Consider the following 27,919-nt stretch of genomic DNA (forward strand, 5'->3'; position numbering starts at 1 on the left):
AGTGGCAGCTGTGAAGATGCAAGGTCTTATTTCAGAGAACTGTGCCCCACCAAGTCTACCCTGGTGACACCACTCTTGCTTTGGCAGTGATGTTTCTGGATTTAAATCCTTGGGTGGCTGAAGGCATGAAGGGTATTGCTATGTTGGCATCTCAGAGAAGAAAATACCAGAGTGAGGGGTTAAGGGGGTGGCTTAGACAAGAGGAACTGCTGAATGAATGTGTAACAAGAGAGCCTGTGTGACCAGAGTTCAATGTTCAGGGTGCTGTGCAGCACTTGTTAATCTGGTACTGTCCAGGCACAGTTCATCGTGGCTGGGGGAGGTCCTGCTGCCTGGAGCAAGGCTGGGCTCTGCCCTGCTGCTGGCTGGTGAGAAGATTGGCTGCATCCCCGGTCACACTCACGACTTGGGAGCTTTTCCTTAGGCTGTCAGGTCACACTGATTTATGTCCCTGCTGTGCCTTTGTCAGAGGTTCTGTCTGCGGTCTGTATGCCTGGGTGGGAAGGCTGGTGAGAAGTGTAGAGGCAGTGCCTGAACTGGTGGTTGTGCTTTCAACGAGAGCATCTTTGGGCTGCCTTCTGCTGGTTCTGGGCAGCAGCAGCCTGGAGATGGCTCTGGTGCTGCAGGGCCACCCTTCACCCCATGGCAGCCGAGGGCTCCTGATCCTGCAGTCGGGCTGCCCCAGTGCCCCAGGGCTTTTCTTGCCTGGCCTTGTGGCTCCTGCTGCGGATCTGGAGCACAGAGCCCGTGCTGACAGCGTTCTGTGGCTGCTCTCCAGGCCAGGAAGGGTCAGTCCAGCTGTGGGTCAGGGCTCCTGAAACTCTCCACACCAACAAGCCCTGTGAAAATTCCTGTACAGATTTCCAGCCCCACTTAATCTTCTGCAGTCAATTAAATGGACATTTTGATGATGTTTACCTAAAATGATTTTCACCAGAGTTCTGTAGCAAATTGAATTTTATTTTAAATTCCGTTAATTATTGAAATAAAGTATCAAGCCTTTGCTAATAAGCATTAATAGTCATTGTTGCATCTAAATACAAAAGTGAATCCATTTTAGTTCTGTGTTTATTTGATGGTACATGGCCAAGCTCTCTAAATCTCTTAGATTGCTTTTATGACACTTTAATGTATGTTCAAGTTGAAGTGAAAACCTTTTGTAGCAGTTGTCAGTGAGATATCAAACAGTAGGAAGGGGATATTACTTAAAGTGTTAATTTAGCACATTTTCACACAAGAAATTAAAGCAGCAACTAGGTAATAAACCTCAAAGGAGAGGGAAAAATGTTACCATTTCTGACAACAGCTGGATAGTTTCTGTTGCACATGAGGAACCCATTGTTGGTATCTTTGGGGCGTGCAGCAATGTCCATGTTACTGTCAAGGATGGGCTGCTTTTCACAGCCAGCTTTTTTTTATTTTGGTCAAATCTCACATTCAGTAGAGAAAATAAAATTTGGAGAACAGATATAATAAAATATTTAAGAAGGTATAGTCATGTGGATTGGCTGGATAACCCATTAAAAAAATAAAAGATTGTATCAGACATTGGAAAATTGTATGTGGTTGTTGTTTTGATTATTTGTTGTTTCTCAGTGTCCCTGGCTGTTCCTCGAGGGAGCAGATAGTTCCTGCTCTGGGAACTGCTGCTGGGGCTCAGATCTGCCAGATTTGCTTTTTTCAAATAGATCGGATGGGATTCACAGGTGGCTCCAATCTGGCAGCTGATTGAACTCACATCTCCTCTGCTCACAGAAATTCTTGGTCACTCATCTGTCTTGTCACAACTGTGCCTGCAGATTCTGAGGTTAGGACATGGCACTGTGGGTTGTGCAAATGATTCTTGTGTGTTGCTTAGGAATAGCCAGCTTCTGTAAGACACTCTAAATGCCAGTGAACATACTTTGCTCAGATGCTTTTTAAAAACCTGAAAGAGTGATCAACCAGCACTCATTTCCCAAATGTTAGAATACGTGGAGGGAAAATTTTCCTCCCTTGCACTGTTTCTGACTGGGCATCACATTTGCCTGCGACCTGTGCACACATCCTACAGTCTGACCTTTTCTTTGGTTTCAAATAGACTTGCCAAACTCCTCAGCTGCTCCCTGACAGCAGTGTTTGCTGCATGCTTGCTGAGAACGTGCTGGGGAAACTAAGTGCCCACATCTATTTCATGCTATCAGGAGGACTACCCAGCTGCCCTGTATTCCCCTCACCTTATTCACAGAAAAGCCCTCCCTGACCTCAGGAAGTGGAGGGAATTGGTGGTTTTAAACACTTGTGGTTTTAGCAGAGTGCTGATCTCCCACTGCTTTACAGCTCTCTGGTGGCTGTCAGGCACCACTGCTCTGTGCCACGCAGAAACACCCAGAGTTTTGCCCCTGGGTGAGTGAGGGAGGCTTCTGACCCAGGTTCAGGTGCCTTGCTGCTGGTCTGTGACCAGGACACAGGGGCTGTTTTGAGAGCCATAACCTCAGACCCCAGAGAAACTCTGCTCTCTTCTCCACAGAGGAATCCAGTCTCAGCTGCAAGATGGAGACTAAACAGTGCTAAAAACAACAGCCAGGGCAGTGATATGGAATTTGCTTCTGTTTCCCAGGCCTATGCTGGGTGACATTCCTGGGAGTGTTTGCACCAAATATGCACCCCAGAGTGTCACTGTGATTACTGTCCTGCTGCTCAGCCCAACCTGGGCTCCTCAGGGAGGCTGTGCAGGCAGGCAGCAAAACCCACAGCTGGTCAAACAGCAGTGTTCCATTTCCCTTGGCACTTCTGGCTACTGAGCAGGCTTTGAGCTACCACAGGAGTTACTGAGGAGACACAGAGATGGATGAATGTGCTGCGACAGCCCTAATTTTGGAGTGGGAGCACACACAGAGCAAGCATGTCTCAAGGTCACTGGTGCCTTCAAAGCAAGTGGACTGGCTTTGTGGTTCAGATGCAATGCTTGCAGCACCAGGCCTTCTGCAGGGCTCTGCTGATGGCTCCGCAGCCCTTGATTCAAATACCAGTTTCACATGACAGTGCTGTCAGCAGCTTCTGGCAGCCCAGTGCCTCCAAGCAGACTCCGTTTTCATGTGAGAAATCTGTTCAGCTCTCTTCAGAGCAGGCACTGGATATGGTGTACTGGCGTCTTCCTCTGGGCAGCAGCATGAAACCCATGTGCTTATTAACGTGCCAGATGGAATCTTTGCTAGGAAGTCCCTGCTAAACCACTCCTTACCCATAACTTAAAGCCACCTCTTTCAGGAGCTCTGGAGGGTTCATCCCAAGCATTAATTCAACAATAGGTTTCCTTCTTCTGAAACTGACAGCACTTCACAGCCTGCCCTGACATCCAAATACTTAATGTGTAACAACCTCTGGCTCCTCTCTCTTTCCTGGCTTTTGTTTGCAAAGGCTTTTCTGGGTAGCTTTTGAGCATTTCTGTTCTGACCTGTATCTGGCTTCAAAGTTGTTTCCCTTACTTGGGAATTGCAGGATTGCCTTTAACATGTGAGACGCTGCTATGATACATTAACACGACTTGACTGCTACTTGGTGAGATATTTAAAGACTGCTGAATTGTTACTGTTCAGAATGTGGCTTACTGATATTAATGAAATACAAAGCTTATGGTGCTAATTAGTCATCTCTCATTTACTCAGAATTCGCTCCACTCTTATATAAAACACACACTAGTCACAAACATATCAAACCAAAACCTATCCCCTACCACCCACACTCTGCAGCACCAGGTGTAGCAAAGTGTTGGCTGGCGTTTCCTGTAGCTGCTCCAGTGCATGTGCAAGCAAAGAAGGTCTAAACGGATGGACGTGTTTGCAGTGATTTGTCAGTGCCAGGGGAGGCTGAACAGAGCTGAAGCTGGGCTCGCATTGTTTGGACACACTTTGACTTCAGCACCAAGATTTCATCCAGCGTGGCCATGAAATTCTGAAAATCCTGGCAAGGAAGGCACAAGGAAACAGTAAGGAACAGTATCAGTAGGTTGAAAAAAATCAGAGTATTTTTTACACTGCAGTAGAACGTAAAAGTGTTCTGCAGACTAGTAGATTAAATCAGCATTTCCTTATTAAGTCACAGCCCTCACAAAGGTCAGTGCCTCTAAATACCAAGGTTCACTGACTCTGGTAATTTTATCTGTTAGTGAAATTACAGCTCATGTAGTGGCTTAAAAATAAAGCACCTGCTGTCACTCTTCTACTCTGGTTAGATTTTCAAAGGTTTGGTACCGGGACTGGTCATTCAGTTTTACAATGTACTGAACTCTGTTCCTGACACCTCTCATGTTGGATTTATCAATTATGAAAATAAATGGTGAGCTAGGCCACTATGGATCAGACATTATAGCCCAATCTTGAGAGATACAAGGGATTTATGTCCCATCAGGTCATGGGGCCATGGCTGCAGGTCTGCCATGAACAATTCTAGCACCGTACCCAGCCTCAGCCCAGGGAACTCTACCTTTCATAGCCACATGGATAAAAACCAGTATGGAACTGTGATTAAAACTGGAGTTTTCATCCTTTTTTAACTAGGGCTTGTATTAGTAAGGGAGTACTTGGACGTGCTTGGCTCTCCAGCCGAGAGTAGTTTGGTGCCTTTGTTCACAGGTCTGTGCCAGAGAAGCTGGGAGGTGTCAGCTTCCCCAGGGCTGGGAAATTTAGCTGCTGTGTATGAAAATCAATCATGCAAAAGCTTATTTGGCAGTACTCCAGCTGTATCTCCTGCACTGCATCTCTGTCCTGCAGGGAAATCAGGACAGCGATGAAGACTAGCCCAGCTGCTGTGGCATATTTTTCTTAAACACTTTAAATATTGCTTTGTTCAGTGTGCGTCTGATCTTGGCAGGAGTCTCTCCTGCAGACAAAGTTTCATGGCTGGAGAAGTTGAAACCATCTGCAAATGGAAGGAGAGAAGCTGATGCATGAAGCCCAAGCACATTTCATTACCCAAAAAAGGTCATGCTGTGAAATAAAACTACAGGGTATGTTATTCACGCACTGCTGGGAGGCCTGGCAAGCTTGTAAAAATTCTGCTAGCCTGAAAATAACTGCTTGCTGCAAGTGGCAAATAAATGTGGGGGGAGAGCTGGTGCCCAGTGACTAACAGACTTAAGAAGAACAATCTCAAAGATGAAAAAAAATTAAGAAGATGAAAGATAGCTTTATTTCACTGCATTGTCTGCCACAAAACTAATACAGTTTATGTCTCCTGTGATGCTTTATGACCTGTTTGTTATCTGTAAAACAGCACATGCAGCTTGAAGTCACAGTGAATAAGCCACATGGTGGCCTCACTCCAAAGTCCCTGAGGGAAGAGTCCCCTGTAGTTCAGATCTGAACTGTGACAGGAATTGTAATGGTTTGCTAATGCGATGCAGCAATCGAGCTTGGCTTTACTGAGAAGCAGAGGGAACTGGGAAGGCAGGAGTTCTCACTGGAAAATGTTCATAGTCTGGATTTTCACAGAGGTGTGACGGGCATCTGTTGGGATACAGGAGAAACAGAGAACCGGGATTGCCTAGGTAGCAGTGGGACCATGCAGGTGCCAGTTTTTAGGTCTAGGGTACACCACTGTCATCTGAGGCAAAGACAAGCCAAGAAACACTTGAGTAACCAAAGCCAAGAGTGTGTGAGGCACAAGCCACAGTGTTCAGAACACTGGAGTAAGCGAGGCCCAGGCTGTTGGCACACCTGCAGTGTGAGAGGCAAAGAGGCTTCCAGAGGGAAGAGCCAAATCCCACCAGTGTCCTGCCCTAGGGGTGGGCTCTGTTCTGTGGGGTTGGCTTCCTTGTCCCAGCCTGTAAGAACTAAAACATCACAGGGACAGATGGCCTGTCTGGTACAGTCTGCCCCTTGATGTGAGATAAGGGAAGGCTCTCTTATCAGAGACAAGGGCTTCAGGGTTGGCCTATCCATCTCCTGCTCCCCAAGGGCCTGCCAGAGTGGAGAGTGGCAAACACAGCAGGCACTGAAAATGAGAAGCCTCTCCCAGGACTAAGACAGGCCTTGGAGAAAGGCTTGAACTGACAAGGAACAGCACAACACCAATTCAAGTTAATAATCTCTAAGATTAATTTATGCAAGCTCAATGGCCACCAAAACCATCATTTGAAACACTTACCATTGCTGACATCTGATTTATCAAGCACTCCTCTTTGAAGCACAGGTGTGCCAGTTCATCCAGCTGCTGCTGATGAGCACGAATTAGAGCCTTTCTGATTAACAAAAAACACACACTGGTTACACAGCCTGTAGTGTAATCACTGCTTGTAATCACAGCTGGCCTCAATAAACCTTCAAAAAGAGGAATACCCCAGAGGAAGCCTTACTGTCCTGGGTCCCTGGCACTCAGGAAGGGCACACCAGTGCTCCATGAAGGGCACTGGACTGCACTGGTGTGGGCTTCAGGATGAGCTGGGTGACTGAGGGCTGCTCACAGAGGAGTGACCACAGCCCCTCCTTAGCACAGGCAGAACACAACTGCTTTTCACTGTAGGAGAATCAAGGAGCACAACTAATTATTGTGTCTAATCAATAGGTGAAATGGTTTATGGCCATGAGTCTGTAAGTAATTCCAGTGAGAAACAGGCTGAGCAGGAAGGCAGTGCTGTGTTAATTCCTCTGAGCAAGTTCCACTGACCAACAAGGTATTTTCAGTCAAGGGAATGCAGCCCAGTCCCTGGGACTTGACATTGGCAGCTCAGAGTACTCAGAAGCTTTATATCTACATCTTCAGTGACTGTTCAGCTGCCCTAGCAGCTTTTCTTTTCATTGATGAAACAGCTATAACCTGATTCTTGATGGAAGGTTTTGATATATTTTAGGTACTTTACAGCTTATAGTAAGCCATTTAATGTAGTTTGTATTATAATATTTATTCCGCTAGCATTATCCTAGAACAATATAATAATTGGCTTCCTGTGAGATTTTAAAATATCTCTAAATAAAAGCAACCATATATTTTTAAGATAATTACTGTAAATTATGATGAATCTTATAATTATTTAATAGAATGATTAACCATTGGTTTTTTAAGTACATAGGAGTATGACATACAAAACACTGCAAATGTATCACATGTCCAGATTTCCTAAGTTTCACTACAAACTTCCTGATAAGCAAGACTTACTGTGCCTTTTCTAGGGCTTCCCTCTGCCGTTTCCCCATCTCTGATGCAGCACGTGGAGAACAGCTGCTGGACAGCTGTGAGGGGCATTTTGCATTTGCTATTGGCTTATTATCTTTGGTTGCAAATCCTGCATCTGCAGCAAAAGTCTCCTGTGTAAAAATACTCTGCTTTGACTTGTTTTTAAGCAACCCTGTCTCCTCATTGCTGAATGATGACTTGGCAGGGTCTTCAAAATGGATGAGGTCGTCATTCCTCGCTCCTGGCTTGGGCTGCTGCAGCCGGCTGCTCTCCTGAGAGGGGGTCTCTGGCCCAGGGACGGCGGATCCAGCTGGGGATCCAGCTGTGGATGTTTCTGTCGGGTCACGTTCAAGAAACAAACTGCGCCGGACCCCCTGCTTGGACAAAACTGATCGCAGGTGGCAGCAGCACGGCTTCACACGGCCGCAGGTGGGTGGGAGCTTCTTGTTCTTGGCTTGAGAGGAGCCCAGCAGGGCACAGAGCCTTTCCCCATGGCCGGGCTGCTCCGCCAGTTCCAGCATGCTGTCGGTCATGGATCTGCTCCTGGTGCACTGCCAGCCCTCGTCCTCAAAGCTGGTCTGGGTGTCACTGTCTGGCACCTGCTTCTCGCTGTGGGGCTGCTCTTGGTTGGAAGTTGCTTTCTCTGTTTTAGTTGTGTCCTCACCATCAAGAGATGACACCCGGGGCGGGGTCATGAGCTCAGAGGTGAAGTCTGAGGAACAACTGGAGGAAACGTAGTGGCTGACTCCATTTTTTTGAGCTTTCCAGTTTACATCTCCTCCTACAAGGGTAGCCTTTTTAGCCAACGTGGATTCTTCCTTCTCCTCATGCTGGAGATCAAATTCTTTGCACTCTGGAGTTCCTGATTTCAATACAGGAGATACACATGGGGTTGAAGCATCCATTTCTGGAGTTAAGGTGGCTTCACTGGAGTAAACAAGACGTTTGTGTTTGGACTTGTTCTCTTTATGATCAGCTAGGAAGTCCTTGCCATTTCTCCAGCTGCAAGCAGGATCTTCCTGCAGACAGTAAGGTTTTTCTGCAGTATTGCTGGGAGGGAATTCAGCTAAGTCATAGCTCCAGTCTGCAGGAGTTTTGCTGCAGCCTGCATTTTTAATGGGTTCCTCTACTGCTGAGCGGCCCTCACTACAATCCCAGCTGTCATCTAATCTGTGATCTTCCGTGGGTATTGAATATTTAAAAAATAAATCCTGCCGCTTTTGGCCTTTTTGCTCCTCTTCGGTTCCTTGCTCTCTTTCATGAAGAAAAAATGAATGTTGACTGGATTTGCTGCTATTTTCTCTTTTCACACTCTTTTGACTACAGACAGGTGAGAAAGAATCTTCACTGAAATCACTGTCATCCAGATCTTCCTGCTGTATCCACTCTTTGCTCTGCCCTTCAGTTGGAGGTAGGCTCAGCTCCTGCTTCAGTTGAATCTCCTCGGGCTTGTACTGCATTAAAAACCTTTCAAGGGGCTGATAGTTCAATTTTTGCTTTAGTATAGGGGGTTGCTGAAACTGCTGGTGATAAAGACGTAAATGCTCTTCCCTTTCCTTCTGATATGGAGGCAGATATGTCCACGGTTCAACAGACTGTTTAGCAAAAGTATTTCCCCATTCCTGTTCGCTTTGCAGATTGCCATCTCCAGAGGAATTATCGTCATTAGGAACAAATTGTTTCTGAAGAGGTTGCACTGTCTGAACTTTCAGGCACTGGACAGGTGTTCTGTTTTGCATATACTTGTCTTGCTGGCCACTCTCCTCTTTGGCAATGAAATCCTCCACTGAGGAACTCTTTTCAGGGAGGGGGGATAGGTAACTTTTCTTCAGGGGATGTGTTATTTCTAGGACTCCCTTAACTGGGGTGGTGTGGTGGAAGCAGGGAGTGCTGGTATCTTCTATGTAGGCATGTCCTTTGCCAGTTCCCTTGGGGGTAGAGGTAAGAGGGACACCAGGTGGCTGGAGTGTTGCAGGATATGCCTTTGGTTTTGCAGCACTTGAGGGATGCTGTAGGCCTAGCTTCACTTTCTTTGGAGAACTCTTTTCCCCAGGTGGCAAAAAGGGAGAGCCTGGGATAAGCCTTGGAGATACAGTTCCAGCTTTGCGACGCCTTTTTGTGACAGGGGCAGGGTATCTAATCCCTCTCCTCAGCTCTTTGACCCTGTAAAAAAGAGGCTGGATTTAGAAGATGTCAGGCTTTCAGATAAATAACAGCATCTTCAGAACAAACGAATGCTTTCACATACTAAGACTAAATATTGAATTCAACATCGTGGTTTGTTTTCTGTCTCTGATCTTCACAGGTATCAAAACCCTTCTGCTAAAATTCCTGGACTTTTGGAAAAATCTATAGCAGTCTTTTTAAGCTTTTCCTTGAGCACTGCAAAATGGGTCAAGTGAGTGGAAATGGCCTCAGTTTCAGTGCAAGTGCATTTCCACACATTATAATGCAGCAGAACCAGCTAGTGTCCTACACAGCACATCACAGAGTCCCACAAGGCTCAAAGCAGGACTTTTGAAGTAGTTGCAATGGGGCTTCATAGCTCAGGCGAGTCTGCTCCTGGATCAGACTCAGCAGTACAGCTGGAAGAGATGATTGACTGGTATCACCCTTTTGCCTACCACCCTGACCCTCAGCTGCTCCCTCCCTCTGCTCCTCTTGCCCCTCAAGTTGTCTCTTGTCCTTTTAAGACCAGCATTGCACAGCTTGTAATTTACTTCCTGCTCTGTAGGAGGGAGGGCGACACATTCTAAGTAGAATCAAAATACAAAACTAAATCAAAACTTTTGATTGCTCAGGTCAGTAATCCTGCAGTTACAGGACACTCAGTGATATTTTCATCACTGAAAGCAGCCATCAGAAAGTACTTACAAGACCCAAAAAATTTAAGACAAAATATAAGAGTTGGAATAAGAAACTATTTTATTAGCTTTTTAAAGATTCTGTTTCTTGCCTAAATCAACCTTTTCAATTCAACTATAATAAAATGTAATGGCAAACATCACACATTGCTTTTTACTTTGTGATTTTCACCCTGGCAAGAACTGAGTTTCGCCTCCTACCTGTCAGCATATCGCAGAGTGTTCAGGGTGTGCTCTGCAGCTAGGTTGCTTGGTGAAACATTGGCTATCATACACGTCTTGGAATTGCCAATGAAAGAGTCTTTCAGCACCTAGAGTTTGAAGGAAAAAGAAATTGGGTTCTTAGTAGTTCATGTCTCCTGTACATCGTGTAAATGAACAACATCTACAGAAGAAATTCAACTTGAGGTAGTGGCTTTTTAATTTTTTTGATAAATATAGTCCTCTTGTCTTAGTTTTTCTTGCCTTTATTTGTTTATAGTTTAAAATGAATGCAGGTATTAATTAGAGCTCTAAACAAGCCCTTGTTCCAGATGCTGCAAGGGTGCCAATACGGTTTAAGGAATAAAGCAAAAGTTACAACTGAAGTAAAGAACTATTGATGAAAGCTCCCAGGACAGTAATTGAATAGAAGATGCAGGATTGTATTCAGACTGTGGGGAGATGGATGGTAACGCTGTATGAGTCTGGAAGGTGGTTTTGGGGTTTTGTTTGGTTTCAGCTCTTTGTTTGTTTCTTTTTTTCCCATGCCAGTCCCCACTGTTGGCTGGAGGAAATTGGCAGTTGACTTTAATTCTGCGATTACCTTTAAAATTAAAATTTACAAAAGCTATGCATTTCCTCTCTTCCTCAAGAGAGGAAGCAGTTACTGAACTATGCCATCTATTTATTTATTTATTTATTTATTTATTTGATTTTTTGCTTATTTTTGTCCTCAGCAGGGAAACTTCTCCTCTTGCTTTCTGCTCATCTTACCAGAGTTAACTTGCTTTGCCGGAAAGGAGTATGCACTTGTTCCTGATCCAACGCCCGAATGCATTCCTTTAGCTACCAAAAGAAAGAAAAAACAGAAGAGGAAAACAGATCAGTCATGCACTGGCAAGGATCTGAACAACATCAAACCAAGCCTACCCAGGTCCTGTGTCACTTTGACTCCTATTATGTGCTGTCCCTTGCAAGGTCAATTTATGCCCTGTCTGATGGCCCCGTGGGCAGCACCAGATGCAAGGAGCAAGCACACACATTGAGCACACATGGAGCTCCACAGAGCTGCTGCCTGCACTACATCCAGCTAGTCTGAAGCCAGACTGGGTGTAGCCTAGACTATGCTGCAGCTTGCAGTGCAGGTGTACCCAAAGGACAGAGCTTTTTGAGTTACCTCTCTTATTTTCTTTCTTCTTGAGATAGCAGATTACAGTATTGTCATGGTGATACTGCCATCAAGCATTTACAGCCTTTCTACATTTTACAAACTCCCACTGAAAATGACACTTATTCTCACTTTCACAGCATTTTATCAAAAACTGCACCTGTAACAAGTAAGAGATTAAACTATTGTAATTCTTTAGTCTGGCTCTCATAGTTGCAGTGTCTGAAAGTCTTCCACTTGAAAACATGAATATTCCAACCAGCAGCAGACTTGAGATTTCATGGGTTAAAAGGTCTGAACAGAGTGTTATGATCATTGAGGCCAGAGCTAGGTTTTACAGGTTGCAGGTTACAAAGATTTACCCAAAGCTGTTTTTTATATTTAATTCAGTCACTACTTGTAGATTGTCCAGGTATCTTCTTAGCTTCACACAATACCAAAAATGTACAGACTCTGATTTTACAGTTTCTTTTAAAAGAATTTCATGGGCTTAGGATTCTCAGGAATCACACAATTGTTTAGGCTGGAGCAGACCTTCAAAATCAGACTTCTTTCTATAGAGGTACCAACTCCCCATGACACTCAGTTATTCACCAGCAAGTACTCAAGAAAGCATGAAGTACAGAAACACATTCACTTCTCAGGCTACCTCCCCAGCAGAAATACTAATATTCCAGTGCAGGAAGAGCCTCTGTGCAAAAGAGCATCTACATTCCCAAAGCAGAGCAAGCTACCTCCTATTTACAACACACTAAGAGGTACAGCTGTGTGCAGACTTCTGCTCTGCTGGCTCCTACCCTGGGAACCTAAATCACCTTCAGCCTGGCTTAGAGAAGCCTCCAGTCACCACTGAGCCCTGCTTGTTTGCATTAGAGGAGGTGCAAACCTTTCTGCAGCATTTACACTTTTAGGCACTTCTGCTTTATCTTAGATGGCATTTTTCTGCTCCTTTGTCCCTCTTTGCCTGACTAAGGACACTTAAAAAGACACTTTGCCTCAGGAGTGCATTTCTTCCTGTTCCTTTCTCCCCACACATAAATTGATCGTTTTTATGCTCTTAAGTCCTTTATTCCTGATTTGAAAGAGAAGCCTAAGTGGTAAAAATAACTGGCAGGAACAGATATGCTTTCATTAAACAAACATGGCAATTCCAAGCCAGTATGCTTTAGAAGGGCCAATACCTTCTATATTAAATGTGGGACACTTATACTACACGTAACATTGTCCATGCTATGTTTACCTGTCTGGCATGGATTAAAAATACTTAATTTTTATAAGGATATCTCTTCCTTCTTAAATTGTTTTTCAGTCATGAGAGGTATTAAACTGAACACACTTAGTACCTTGGTTATTGGTTATTTTTTCCTCTCCATGGAATACATGCATACATTATTCTGTGGTTCATTTTTATCCTAAAACACATGCTAGTAATTAAATACAAAACTTTCCCCAGACATAACAGTAGCTTACTGCCAAAAGACTTTGGTTTATTTCTGCTCCTTCCATTTTTGTTTGTCGATCCTTTTCTTTGGCATCAGCTGCTCTTTCACTGCCAGCCAAGTCAATGAATGATATCCTAGAAAAAACAAAGTTGCATTTATCTTAGGGGCCTTTCTCCCCTCTTATTTTTTTCTTTACTAAACCAGCAGGCTGAAACACATGGCATTAGAACAGTGATTAGAAATAACTACTTTTGAACAATAGGAAACATCCATTGGAAATATCTGAGATGCCAAAATAAGCACAGGAGCAGGAACCGTGTCAGAGCATCTTAACATTAAATAATATAAAGTGTAGTTACATGCAATGACAGTGCTCCACAGTTTAATGGATAAGCTCAATGGATAAAGTACAACACATTCATCTTTCCAGATAATCACTGTGTGTGTAGTTTCCTAAGAACAATTTCCTAAAAGAAATTGTAAATGTTTTGATTTCTCCTTCCAGGTAAAACAGACAACTGCCATGTCAAATGGAAATTCAGGACAACAGAAATGTCCAGTGTAGCAAGTAATACACTGAGCTTTCAGTGATCCCTGCTGTTTCTTTCCACAGAACTCCATTACTCCCTTTCACACTCCCCAGCTCTGGGTGCCAGCTGCTGTACTGACTGTGGCACTGTATCTTTGTCTTTGTCCTTTCTCTTTTTCTGTAACACCCCTGACTTTTTTTATGGGCACATCTTGGCACCCTTCCCTCAGTTCAGCTCCACCTCCCTTTCAGACACACAAAGCCCCCCAGTTCAAATGCCACACCTACATAAACCTCTATATTTTTATTTCTAAGCCTGCCTGTTCTGTCTTTTGCTCTCTTCAGTGTTTGTGGCCCCCCCATTTTGTCTTATGCTCAAAATTAGATCCTGGGAAAGAAGACAGTGTGGTAGCTAATGGAAGGAGGTGTTAGCTGGATTTTGTGATACTTGGCAGTAATGCAGATGCACAGACATTCTTCCTCAGACCTATTTCTTGAGGTTGTTTACTATGGAGAAAAGATGACTGAAAGAGGTATAATTCATTTTTGAATACATAAAGTGGGTGCCACAAGTGTAAGTAAACAGCTCTTTCTGTCTGCTGCAGATAGCATCAGAGTCACACACTCAAATTATCATGGATGTTTATGGGAGGTACTCTGATTCTTCTGGCCAAAGGCAAACATTTGTTGTGGAATCATCTCCACCTGGGCTGGTCATCCCACACTCCCTTTGTAGTCAATTACAGGACAGAAATGCTTTGAGAGGCAAATGCACCTGACATAATTTACTGCAGGGATCCCAGAAATGGCAATTTCATTCTACTGACTTCAAAGGTGGTGAGTTCACATGTGGATAAGTACACTGCAGGTGTCTACCTTTAGCCAAATTAAACACTGAAGATGAGGGGATGGATTTGATTGTCAAACTCCTTCACTGGAAATTTGTATGAACAATTTTGACAAAGCTCTTGCAGATGTGCCTAAAGCATTCTCCTTGGAAACAGAGAAAGGACTGTGGAACTTTTTGTAGTCTCTTTTAACCCCATCTTCTAATTTAACTCACACTTGTGCACTAACACCTCCTCTTTGTCTCTTGGATGTCCCTGGGCTTGACATCAGCACTGAACACCTCTGCTTCCAGTCTTACCTCCCAAATGCCCTGTTGCTTGTGTCTTTAATTTGAATTTGGATGATAGCATGAGACCGAGAGGAATCTGAGTTGACAGCAGTAACTCCTGTGCTACGTTCTTTTCCTCCCTTCAAAATCACCTGCAAAATAAGGGGGACAAAATCCAAATGAATTGTAAATAAAACCACAATCTCTCAGAAAGAGATCCTGTCCTCCTAAGGTGAGGAAACATTGTGAGGAAAGGTGCACTACAGCCTTAAGATTTGGTGCAAGGCAGTAGAGGTAGACTGGATCACTTCCAATATTTCTTTCAGAGCTTTGTGCATGGACTTGCTTGTAGTGATACTACAGAGCTTAAAGAGCTACACTGCTTAAATAGTTACACTGCTAGTAACAACCTGTTGCACACACTCACTCCTATTTGCAAATATTAAAATTATAAAATTAAATTATTTCTTATATTGCTGGCATACTTTTTCTAGTACTACAGATACAATCTAAGAGACTTATGAGTTTGACTATTTTTTGTGTTCTTTTAAAATTTTACTTTCTTATGTAGTAGATGAGTACAGTTATCCAGAAAGTCACATACAAATTTATGAACTGCCAAAACCTTTCTATATTTCCAAAACTAAAAAAAAAATTATGCCAGAGTAAGGAACAAACTAAAAGATAATTATTCTCAACAAAACAGTGAAACAAGAAAACAAGGAAGGAAGGCAAGGCAGAAGGATAAAGGCTCCTTCAAGATACAAATCTGGATAATTCTTTTTTGAAAACTTTTAAGGACTGTTGCAGAAAGTCTAACATTGACTGCAGCAGGGTATTCATAGAAAAGCCATTAATTCTGCTTCTAGCTGCAAGAACAAATCAAAATATTGCCTAGCAAAATCAATACATTCTCAGCTGATAGATGTGAATTATTCACGCTTTTCAGTGGCCAGTTCTCAATGAGCAACATAACCACCCAGTGCAGCTTTGGAGCTTTATGTCAGTGCTAAGGGAAGACGATTTCTGAATCAAAGCCAACATCAACGAGTAGTGACTAACCAGGGATGCATTCAAAACTCCATATGATATATTTCCATATATCTGTTGCAGAATACTCAGAAGTTCTGAGTCAAGCCAGTGACATTTCTGTGTTCAAAAGGGCCCGTGAACAATGTATTTTTTCCCCTCAGGATATCTGTAAAAATTAAGTCATTTAATAGCTCTTCTGTGTGTGGAATGTGATAATACCAAGGAATTGCAAATCAACCATGTAGTAAATTTGCACCCTAACTTGCAGAAGTATCACCAGCTTGTCCTGAAGCTTGGAGTTAATAGGAAGATGAACAACTAAATTGAGTGCAATATCAGTGGACAACACTATGACAATTTTAATGAGCCAGTTACAGTATCAGGCACTTGTAACTGACACTTCCTTATGAAAATAAAAAAAAGAATTAAGTTATGCAAAGTCAGGTTAAATAGAAAGTAGATTTAATCAGCTTGCTTACTGCAAGACAATACAGAAAATTTGCCAGTGTCCTTTTAGAGCTCAGCCAGGCAGGGAAGAAAACTGAAGCCTTGTTCTTGGTGAATGTTTAAAAATGTTTAAGCTACTGTTTAAAAATCTTAATTTTACTTGGCTGTTACCATGCACACACATAAGCAGCATTTTAATCCTAATTCAGACAAAATATCTCAATCTTTAGTATTTTCTAATGTCTGTTTCTAATAATTTTCAAATTTATATATTCTGTGCAAAAACCACATATCTTTTATATACAAAAACCTAAGTTCATAGACCCACGAGACACCACACTGGGAGAAAATACATATCCAGCTTTCAAGGTCCCTTACTGGGACACTATTTATCTTCTGGAATCTTTCCCTATGGAACAGCAGCAGAAGTGACAGCTGTTAGCATGTGGCTAACACAAGAAACAGCTTAATGAATAAAGACATTTTTAATAGAGCCCCTTGGTGCCTTGCTGGGGTTGCCAATTTCAGGGCCTTAAACAGGAACATACACTTGCGCTACACAGTAAATAATCTCTGTAAGTGACACACCTCACAAATAAGCAAATTGGGCTGCAGAAGACAAAGAACAAATCCCAAACATTACCTCCAACAGCTCATCTACAGAATCCACCTGAACCTCCCTCAGTCCAACTATCTGAACGACGTGCTTGCCATCTTCTCTTGCAAAAAGCCTGACAGGAGAACAGTGTAAAAAAGAAGATCTCTGAAATCTCAGAAAGCAGCAATGAATACACACGTCTGTGCTGTGACACTGAGAAAAAGCAATCAGGGCTACTGACAGGGGAGAGGCCCTGCTGTCATTAATTTATTTTCAGAGCTGAAGAGGTACTTAATTTATAACAAGTACCACTGACATTTCACTGCTAAAGTGACATTACCAATGCATTTCTGCTAGTTCAAGAACATAATAAAGCAGGGAAGTAAATTACCATGTTTACATGTTAGAGTTCCTGTCTCCCTTTAAACTACATCTCAGGCTCCTCTAAGTCCTCATCAATCTGTAAATTTTGTTCTATTCATATTCTAATGTTTTTTGCACAGGATTTTAAAGCAGCTCCTACAGCCTTAGAGTCATATTTCAGCATCACCTCCAAAGGCTTGCTGGGCTAAGTCACTGGGCTGCCAGGCAAAGGTGCCCAGGGAGAAGGTGAGCTGGCTCTGCAGAGTCCAGCACTTAGGAGATCAACAGGATCTTCAGAGACCGGATTGGCAAGAGCCAAATCTCCACTGGCACAGCAGGAGGGACAGCCACAGTTTATGCTTGACCAGGGAAAGACAAGGACTCCACAATGGTTGATACATGACAGGCTGTCCAAACAAGTTGTGGATGTCCAACCCCCAAAAATGTTCAAGCCAGGTTGGATGGGGCTTGGAGCAACCTGGTCTAGTGGAAGTTGTCCCTGACCAGGGCAGCAGGGGTGGAACAAGATGATCTTTAACGTTCCTTCTCAAAATGTTCTATGATTTTAAGACAGGAACTTCTGGCCACAAGAAGCTAGTTTCTCTTCCCATGGATGTCCAGCTATTATCTTATTACAGTGTAAGCAAGAGCCTGAACTTGTATCTCAAACCTAAGTCCTTATTTTTCCCCAAAACAACAAACCAGGAGTCCCTATCAATGTCACAGTATCTACTGTCAGAACTTGCTAGTCTCCCCAAGTATCTCCTGTGAACAACCCTAATTAAATATATAACATTTACTATAAATGCTAGTATGTTAAATGTAATCACATGAAAACAGGAATTGATTTCCAAACAATAACCAAGTGATTCACAACCACAGGCTTGTAGGAAATCATACCTTTGCCTTCCATTTAGCAGGTCATAAAGGTGTCCACAGTAGATCTCATAAAAACTGATCAGAACCACTTGCTCTTTCCTGGACGGTGATGCTTCCAGGTACCTAAAGATGTCCTGGGCAGCCAGGGCATAGAGTCCTGGGGTCCGGTGATTCCCTATCATGGTGTAAGTCTTGCCAGCACCAGTCTGCCCGTATGCAAAGCAAGTTGCATTGCCTCTGTGAAGACAGCATATGTGTTCAGTGAGACATCTGATTCATTCATATCTATTAAATAATATTCTGCAATGCTGGTATCTATCTATAGCAGCCCTTTAGCAATGAGGTTTGGTCTGCTGCCCTCTCTGTGAAAATGCAGGATGCTTAACAATGATTTCCAAGTAGAGATCTGATGTAGCACAAGGTGCTGGCTCTCTTCCTTTCTTTTCCTTTTCTTTCCCTGCCCCTTTTAAAAAAAAAGATTTTGCACCTGGCTCAGTACTCCTGGCAGAGGACTGGGTAAAAATGTAGGGCTGCAATAATCACAGCAAACAATTTCTTGCCAGTTTAGATTGCAGACTGGCCTCACCATGGTGTCAGATTAAATGAATGCTGGCAGGAGGGATGGAAAAGTAAGGGGAAAGCTGGGAAAAAAATAGCATAATTTCTTCTGGTGGCATTACTGGACCAGCAGAATTGTGGCTTTAGTGATTACTGCACAGCAAGATACAAGCCTCATTCTCCGTTCTCACTTTCCTTTTCTCAAGAGCATGATACTTGGTCTCTGTTGATGACACTTGGAGATTTTTAGTAACAGAATGCTCCATTTTGTTAATTTTCACTATGGATATGTCATATTTTCCTTCAAAGACTCAAAGTAATTATATTCAAGTATATATTCAATATATATATATATATAAAACCTTGCACAGCAATAAGATGCCTCATGTAAAGCCACCATAAATTTCCCATTAATCAGGAAGTATGTAATTACAATTAAACCTCTAAGCAAATATAAATCAACAAAAATAAATCACAAGGTTATTCATAATTTCTATTACCTTGTGAACTGTACAAATACATGTAAAAATATTTCTCAGTAGTCTCAGGAAAGAGGTAACACTATTTCTCTACAGATGAGTGTGCTCTGCCACACAGGAGCCTTTGTTAGAGTGAAGATGAGAGCTCAGAAATCCTGGGGTACATGTTTTTATTCTAGCCTGACCATGCTGTCACGTTCTTGCAATTGAGTTCAATTTAACTACCTTCTGTAACTGAGATTTGTCACTTAGCGTGAAGAAAGTTTTCCTTGATTTACTTTTGTCAAAATTGCATCTGAAAGGGGGAAGGCATGTGGCAAACGTGAAATGAAGGTACATTTCAAAAGATGAAAAGCATAAAGGAAAATTCAGGCATAGACATAAAATTGGAAAACAACAAAACAAAAAATAACCAATGTAAGCACTGATGCCCTACCCGTTAAAAATATGCTGAATGAGAGGATAAGCTGTCTTCATGTACACATCCTGGTTGGTACATGACTCCTCGAAGACTTCATCAAAACAAAAAACATGCTAAAAAACAAAGATAATCTTTACATGAGCATGAATATGTTTCACTTCCCCTCCAACTCCATTCAAAGGTAAAATAAAATAATGAAAGTCTTTCCAGTGACTTCATACAGCTTTGGATTAGGTAGAGAGTGATCTAGCACACTTAATATGCAGCACAAATCATGTAGGAACACACCAGTCAAGAGATTCAGGGTAGGGGGAAAAAACAGAAAACAAAAATGCCTCAATTTCCCATCACTCTGAAGCATAACATGCCAGAGCCTTTTAATAACAAACAAAAAAAAGCTAATTAAAGAAAACCTATTCATGAATCAGTCTACAGAGGTACTGTCAGACTGTAACAGTAAAAAGAACTGAGAGTCAACTCTTGACTCTCCCAAAATTAGTTCTCACTTGTGACTTAGTTGTGAATAATTGCCTCTGTTCTTAAAAAGTTTTGTGCCAGAGAAGAAAGAAGCTGCTCCTAAGCAAAGCAACATTGTCTGTACTCAAAACGGAGCAAGAAAATCAAAACTTCCCACACTCCAGATCAGACTCAAAGAAGCAGGGTCTGTGGAAATGATTCAGCATGCGTCCCACTGTAAAAGATGGCACATGAACTAGGCCTGAGAGAGATCTGAAATTTTACCAGATACTTCAAACAGTTGTTACTAGGGCCCAGATTGTAAAAATAACATTCAGCAGAGTGAGAATAGCTTGCAGCCTCTACCAATCAGTTCTGTTCCTGGTGTTGTCAGTCACAAGTGAGAATTTGAACTATGGCAGCACAAAGTATTTGGGATTAAGAGACAAAGACAAAAGGGAACTTCATTTTCAAAAGCATTTGAGAAAAATGGAAGGGAGGGGATGACAGTATGTATGATTCATTGAAAGAGACCTACAGTGCTTAAACACTGAAAGGGAACTCCTCACTGAAGTACCTGGAAAGCCATCAGCAGGCACTTCTCCTGCAGCAATGGCATGTAGCAGAGGGCTTATTTTGCCACATACAAAGTTCCAAGAGACATACTTCTAGACCTTAAAATTCTGGGCTCAGTTTTGCTGGCACAGTCTGGCATAAATCAGAAGCAACTCAAATATAGACAACTCTGAGCTAAATCAAAAGCCCACCACCCATTTCAGTATAACAAATACTAATAGCCCTTTTCTGGTTTCCCGCATGGAAACTCCAGCTTTACCCTTCCATGCAAGTGACTGGCCCATAAACACAACCTCCAATGGAGAATGTTACCTGTAAAATGTATTGTGTAAGATCAACTGCCTCCTTCCTCTCGTGCAGAAGTAGGGTTTCCTGATCTTTCACTGTGATTATATTTGCCTCCCCACGTCTCTCCTCCCTCAGGCAGAGAGGACGTTTTCGGACACACACTCTGATTTTGTCACTCTCTGTCCATGGAGTCTCTTTGTCGAAAGTACTGGATCTACAACAATAATGGAGTAATGGATCTACAACATTTTAAAATCAAGTTACAACAGAATCTAAAATACGCCTGAACTTGTTACATTTTCCACAGAATGTTTCTGCTCTTAATGCCTACCAAAAACCTCCATAACACACCTCATTTTTACATGATGCAGTTTCTGATGATTTTTCCTAAACAGACTGATGCTTCCTGTACATTTCTGTTAAAGGAATAGTTATGTTTGTACAGCTACACTCCTGTACTTGCTGCTGGACTGACATATTTTCAGTTGTACACAAACATGAGATGGAAGCTGACATAATATCCAAGTTAATGAAATGAAATTTAATCTTGTGCAATTATTTGCACTCATGATTAATCACTTAATCATGTACAACGAAAATATGAATAGATCTTGAAAAGGAAAAGATACAATACTCAGTTGCCTTTCCTCTCATGCTGGACTTTTTTCTTCCCATTATAGACTGTCCAACTGGTTACAAGTAAATGACTCAAACTGGCAAATCAGATAGTATCACCACATTCCTATTTAGCTCAAAAAAGAAAAATACTGATCTCATCCTTGTCTCCCCTTTGGTCTTTTTTCATAAAAGGCTTATGTGGTTTTAGACCATAAACAAAGTTGTGCTCTGATGTTTCAGCAATTTTACTTTAGTCCCCTTCCAGACACCTCATACACAGGAGGTGTTTTCATGTTTCATTGATTAACCTGCTGCGTACAGCATTTTGTGAATAGAATAGGTTTGAATTAACCAAAGTGTATTCAATATATCTCTCCCTTCTTCAAGCTGTCTTCAGCCAAATCAGTAACAATTTTCAGCCGGGATTGGCATTTCAAATAATCAAGCCCCAACTTGCCCAAAAGCAGTGTTTCTGCCACACTGTCCAGGTGCCAAAATCTCTTAGAGTAGCAACTGAAAACTCATATATACCAGTCGTCTAACAAACTGTAACCCACAAGCTACTCAACATCTCATTAACATCCACATGCTTGTGGTATCATTGCTGTTGTGCTCCATGATTCCCCAGAAGCACATGAGATGCACATTTAAATCTCAAGATATGTCTTTGAAGACCCCACACGAGCATTCTTCATTTGTCACTAGACTCCCTTTAATTTTAGTACAGCTTTCCCGTGCAGCCCAGGATCAGGCTGTGCATTTAGATGGAAAATTCTTTTGTCGGAAAAGAAAAGCAATGACACTTGAAATAAGATGCTCCATAAGCTGGTGTGAGCTTATGCATATCACTAGGCACCAAATGTTATCCAACAAATGATCAGAAGCTCTGAAGTTTAATTCTGGTGCCAGAGGGCATAATTGGTGACCTGCAGCAAGAGCCTGTTGTGCTCTAAGAGCTTGAAGCAGAAAGGATTGCAGTATTTGGAGAAAAAAAAAACCCTGAAAATTTAGAGACTCAGTAATGAGAAAAAAGGAATAATTTTTTCTAGTACAGAGGAACATTTTTGTTGAGTTTATTTTGTATGGGAATAGAATGCACATTAATTCTATATGCTGAACCCAAAGTTTGTATTTCTTACTAACTCTTTTAAAATATAAATTGTATTTTACAATAAAACTATGTTTCATTACTAGGAAAAAAAGTCAAACAACAGTCATGACACAGATCATCAGAAATCTAACTGAATAATAGGTCAGAAGGACAATTATGTCTTTGCATAATCAAGTTATTTGCTGTGGGCAAGTTTAAAATAAATTTGAACATATTCAAAGAGCTCTTTGTCCTTCTGCTATCTGAAATAGTATCTGTGTTTTCCAATACTCCTCATAGATTAGGTGAGCCTTCACAGTGGTCAAATCCCAAGGTGCCATGGGAATGGATGGATTCAGCAAAGCAGTTAAGCATTTGCAAAACAGGAATCAAACCTGAGTGTAAGCATGCTGCTCCAAGCCTGCCTGAAATGCTCAACTCTCCAAACACAAGAAAATTAAGTTGAGGCATTTCAGGAGGAGGATGCAGAAAGCCCACGAGATGAGCCATAATGCTTAGTACAGATGAATGTGCTTGCAAAAGAAGAGAACAAGGAAAGATAGAACAATGAAGAACATGTCTCTATTGCAGGATTAAAAATCTTTAACTCCTTTACTTGAGGCATTAGGTTTAATAATGTATCATTTTTTAATTTGCCAAGATTATAAATCCTGTCCTTTTAGTTGCACATTGGCTCATCTTCCAGAAGAGACAGGGAATACACCCAGATGTCAATATATATTGGAAGTTAGTACACTTCTCCAGAAGGTGGGAATGAATTTTTTTTCCAGCTAAGGAGAGTTATAAACCTGTCTTGCCTTTCAGTTAAGTGCTCTACTTACTATGTCAGCTTAGTACTTTTCCACCGTGGCAGCAGCATCTATCCCTCCAGACTACATGCACTCCAGGTGGGAGCTGTAATTCACACAAAATCTTTCTCCACAACCTTTCCAGACAAGACCTAACTTCATAAAACTACCTCTTTTCATTGCATATTAACTACCATGACTGCATTGCAAAAGCTAGATACTGGTATTATGTGGGTAGGGGCGCACGTGCCTCTGGTGAATCAGGAAAAAAATATTTACTGCTTTAAAAATGTTGCCAGGGTAGATTTACCAGTGGTTCATGATAACCCCAGCCCCTTCAGTACCAAACACTGGGAAAAGTATGGAAGTTACAGATCACATGCCTAGGGAGCAGCTGCAAGGCATCCCTTTCACCACCAGGTCTGTAACCCTTCCCAGCTGCATTCATTTTGCTTCCTTTTAAATCTTCAGTTCATAAATTTCTTTATAAACAAAAATAGCCATCAAAGCTTGTATCCTTTTTACCAAGAAAAGCTTGACAAATTTAACAGGCAATTCCGTATTTTGGAAAAATAATGTTTTAAAAAAATAGTCCCATGGAAAGACAAAGATTGGCTCAAATACCAAGAAAAGAAAGCCTTAAATCCTGAAAGACAATAAAGACTATTCTTAGACAACCTTGGTGAGTAGCAGCTGGTCAAATTCAGATGATTCCTTCTATAAGACTCGGAGATGACTTGGAAATGCCTATTAATATCTCTCTTTTCTGAAAGACTTTGCATTGCTCTGTAGTGCTTGGATTGCTTATTTGGAGGTGAGGAACACAGATTCTGCTCCACAATTAAGAAAGAATCAATTATGACTAACCTGAAGTATTAGCAAAATAAAGGTGAGTGATTATTACCTGATACAGGAATGAGGTAGTCCATAATTATACCCTGAAATATGAGTTACTCTTTGTACAATAGGAACTTCAGAATCACCCAGGAGAGGAGCAATATCATCAGAAACTGTTGGACAGCTCAGGTCATTTTTTGTACCTATTCCAGCAATATTTAGGTCTCTTCTAGTTAATCTGATCGGTTCTGGATTGTGTGGTGGGATGTGTCCCAGCATTTCCCCCACACTGTCCTTCTCTTCATTGGCACTGAAATCAGATGACTGATACAACTCCGGTTCAGAGTCTTTAACTGTTCCATCATTTTCTCCACAAAAGGACTCGAAACGCAGCTGTCTGCGGGGTCCCGACTTGGTCACCTGAGGCTGAATGAAAAGGCCATGTGGTTGAAAATCCTGCTTGCTTAAGTTTGCAGCGCCTTCTTCTTGTGTGTATTTGATTATTCTAATGAGGTGGAAAAGACGTTTGCGGTCATTTATGTCATGGACCCCCAGTTTGGAGTAATCTTCCAGGGCAACCTCGGCAAGCTCATCAATTGTCTCAACACCAAAGGCAGCCAAGTGGGGATAGTATTTTTCAAGTTCTGCTTCACAAAGGCATTCGTAAAGGCATGATGCCATCTTCAACGTAGAGCCTACAAGAAATTAAACAAAATAAACATTAGAATAATATGAAACACCACATCTGACAAAGTTACTAATTAAGAAACTGCACGTTTCCTGATGCCATTACTTGCAGTTAGGTTACAAGCTTCTTTAACTCTAAGGTTACATACACTAGACTGACAAACACTAAAGAAAATAGCCATAACAACAATAAAGTAAAACATGAAACACATCTTTTATCCATGAAACTGTATTTTAAAATTACATACAATACACAACATGTAAGAAATGCACAAGGCAATATTACTCACTGCCACAGAGTTCCTACACGCCTGATGTCTACTTGATGAATGCCACAGCTACTGAAACCCTGTCCTCAAGCTATAGAATGTAAAATGCCTAATTTTAGACAGTCAATTTAATATCAAGGCACATGGTCTAACATGGTTCAGATACCCCTGGTTAACTAACCAGAGGAGAAAAAATTGTACTTGTTCTCACCTCAAGCTGCCTAATTAAGACCATTCATCTTACAGATGAACTATAGCAAAGTTGCAGTTTTGTTGTGTACCTTTCTGTTTCATGAATCCTCTGAGCATTTCTGAGTCTCCTTGACAGAAAAACAAAAAAAACAATTCTGCAAAATCTGAAAGACAGCATTTCTCTAAATCTATATATGCCACTGGAATGCAATACTTGCATTCCTGGGAAACCCAGAAAAGAAACATGAATCACTGAAAAGTATGCCCCAAATCCCCCAACTTCTTCACTTATGTCTTACTGGCAATGCATGGTGCAGCTGTCTGTATGCCAATGGATTAATATCTGCAGATATTTTTACTTCTTCCATAAAACACAATAATGATAGCACTTCAAGTATTTGCTGCCCACTGCCTTCTCATATGTTTGTTCAGTCTAGGACCTTAACAAATACTGCTCTTACTCATGTTTGGAGGTGACAGTAAGACTCAACAAAAACAAGTCATTTAAGTTTTCCTCCCTGCAGTTCAGAGTAGAGTCTTTTCAAGTCTCTCTACAATGACATTATAGAAGAAAATAAGATCATGCCCAAATGTGAGTCCATGTAATTAATTAATACATTATGTTGTAGTAATAATAACAATAAAATCATATGGATTAATATATAAAGTGCTGACTGTATAAGATACTACAGAGGCCAAAATGTACAGTAGGGAACATTTAAAATTACTTACAGTCCATGCTTTAGGTAAAATTATGAGATCCAACAACAATGAGCTACATGACCCAAAAATTCACAAGTAAGTGAATTTATTTAATCTGTAGATAACATGATTCTGAATCCTGAGGTAGAGTCACTGCTGAGACTGATAGATCCTGGAAGGTGGAAGTCAAAACTGACAGAGAGGACAGCAAACAGAGATCAGGGAGACTAAACACCACATGTGTGCAAGGGTTTCACAAGTATTCTCCACTTGCCAAACTTCTCTAACGTATAAAAACACACAGGAACCTGAGACTTAAATTAAATACATTTTGGAAAAATTCCCTTTCTTACATAAGGTAGCTTTAGATGTAAAACCAGTACAGGTGCTGTGCAAGTCTCTATATGCACTGCCATGGGAAGCTTCTGTTTGATGAAAGGAGCAACTAGAATTCAAGACCAAAATACCAATCTCAAAAATGTTGAGAATCTGTTAAAGGCAAAAATAATCAAATAAATTTACTTTGTCTACTCTCTATCTGTATCCTAGATTACACCTACATCTCCTATATATTCTTATATTAAATACAGAGTGTCCAAAGACACTAATTCAGTAATAACCTCTGTTCAAATTATAATGGTGAACATAGGAGAGAGAAAAAAGAATAAAAAGGAAAACAATGGAGACACTTTCTAAAAAAGGAACAGCAGACAAGGAAAGAGAATTACAAATTTGAAGGTCAAGGTTCTAATTAAAAATGAAACAAAATATACTTAAACAGCTAGAAATAACAGGTTGTCATTATATGGAATGAGAAGTCAGAAGAATTCTTGGCATTAGGAAAATCCAAGTAATGTAGGTACTGCAGAACCTAAAAGAGCAAGGTAAGCAGCTTCTGTGGCTAATTAGCTAAGGCTCTCTGCCATGTGAAAGCAACTAAATGGTTTCTTAATGAGACCTGGCCTCTTAATGAGACTTGAGTTCTGCCTTTCCAGATAGAATAAATCTTACTGGATCTGAGTGGTTTCAGGGATAACTCCACCAACTCCTTTTTGACAGGACAGGAATTTCACAAGCAAGGGGAAAAAAAAACCCGTTTACTAATAAAGGAGGAATAAATTAATTAACCACAGGAAAAAAAATTAGGCGTTGGCATAATGAGAAAATCAGCATTTTTGATCACTTTGAAACTCAAGAGTAGACAATTGCTAAAAGATTTTGTGTGGTTCAAACATTAAAGAACTCAGGGAAAACTGCAATTGCCAGTGAAACTCTTCTCACCTTTCCATCACTGATGCTCTAAAAAAAAGGCATATCTTTCTCCTTATTGATAAAATACTTTTATTCATCCAACCCTAGATGAGAGATCTTTGTGTCTGAAGATGCTTTTACTAACTGGCAAACAATTCATCAAAATAAACGGGCTTTGTGAAAACTAAGAGGAGGTTTTCAAGAATCCTAAATTGTTAATGCCATCTTCTGGCAAAAGAAAAGACAGAAGACTTGCAGTCTCGCAGCATTTCCTCAGTTATTTGTTTGTTCACCCATGAGAATAACACGTCATGGGGCAGAAAAACAGACCATTCTTCAGTGTGGTATCCTCATATCAAAACCTAGGCCTTGTTCCCCACAAAGATACGGGTAGCTTCACTGAATACAGGTTGGCATGAAAGACTAGGACTTCTTGAAATAGTTGAATATAACATATTTTGAGAAAGAGGTGAGTGTGGAGGTATAATTCTCCACATGCACCCAGCCTGACACCTCTGTGTGGCAAACACGAGTTCTCTACAACTTGTTTTGTATGCCAAGATGTTTTAAAAGGATCTTAAAAGGCTTCCAGATGCTGGTAATGTGTGAGTGTTTATTGTAAAAAAGCATTAGAATTACATATAAAAGGAACCAGCTTAGCCACAAAGTTAGATTGCAGTTTGTCATAAGAGAACTCTTTCTCATCTTCAGTATTAGAGGGTTTTTTTGCACTGGCCATGATTTTCACTGATCATAAAGCTGATGGAAAACAGAGAAGTCAGGTGTAAATAACAAAAAGGAGTGGTTGCATTTTTCTGTCCTGTAGGAAATTAACTTACAACAAAATTATGCTCTAGGAGCTGACTCTCCGTTTTTAAATTGTTTTAATTATTA

The 27,919-nt window shown here is 41.3% G+C and overlaps 1 protein-coding gene across 1 annotated transcript; it reads right to left on the reverse strand.

The window, feature by feature from the left end:
• Window positions 1-1,019: 1,019 nt before the first annotated feature.
• KIF24 (kinesin family member 24) lies at window positions 1,020-24,606 on the reverse strand. The gene is made up of 12 exons (XM_063181378.1): window positions 23,992-24,606; window positions 20,595-20,784; window positions 19,266-19,363; window positions 17,814-18,029; window positions 16,596-16,683; window positions 14,504-14,625; window positions 12,856-12,961; window positions 10,992-11,063; window positions 10,218-10,327; window positions 7,135-9,315; window positions 6,127-6,220; window positions 1,020-3,942 (listed from the first exon to the last, which is right to left on the reverse strand). The coding sequence occupies exons 1-12, from the start codon at window positions 24,603-24,605 to the stop codon at window positions 3,802-3,804; spliced, it is 4,032 nt and encodes a 1,343-aa protein (XP_063037448.1). The 5' UTR covers window position 24,606; the 3' UTR covers window positions 1,020-3,801.
• Between the last annotated feature and the right edge of the window lie 3,313 nt (window positions 24,607-27,919).

This window comes from Melospiza melodia, chromosome Z (genome assembly GCF_035770615.1).
Source record: "Melospiza melodia melodia isolate bMelMel2 chromosome Z, bMelMel2.pri, whole genome shotgun sequence".
In the NCBI taxonomy this organism is placed as follows: domain Eukaryota; kingdom Metazoa; phylum Chordata; class Aves; order Passeriformes; family Passerellidae; genus Melospiza; species Melospiza melodia.

Excerpts from the sequence above, each read along its gene's own strand:
- KIF24 (XM_063181378.1), bottom strand. The coding sequence starts at position 24,605 with ATGGCATCATGCCTTTACGAATGCCTTTGTGAAGCAGAACTTGAAAAA. Across the intron at positions 10,328-10,991 it reads GGCAAAGCAAGTTAACTCTG|GTGCTGAAAGACTCTTTCAT; the intron begins GTAAGATGAGCA and ends TTCAAACTCTAG. Across the intron at positions 9,316-10,217 it reads ACTCTGCGATATGCTGACAG|GGTCAAAGAGCTGAGGAGAG; the intron begins GTAGGAGGCGAA and ends TCTTTTTTACAG.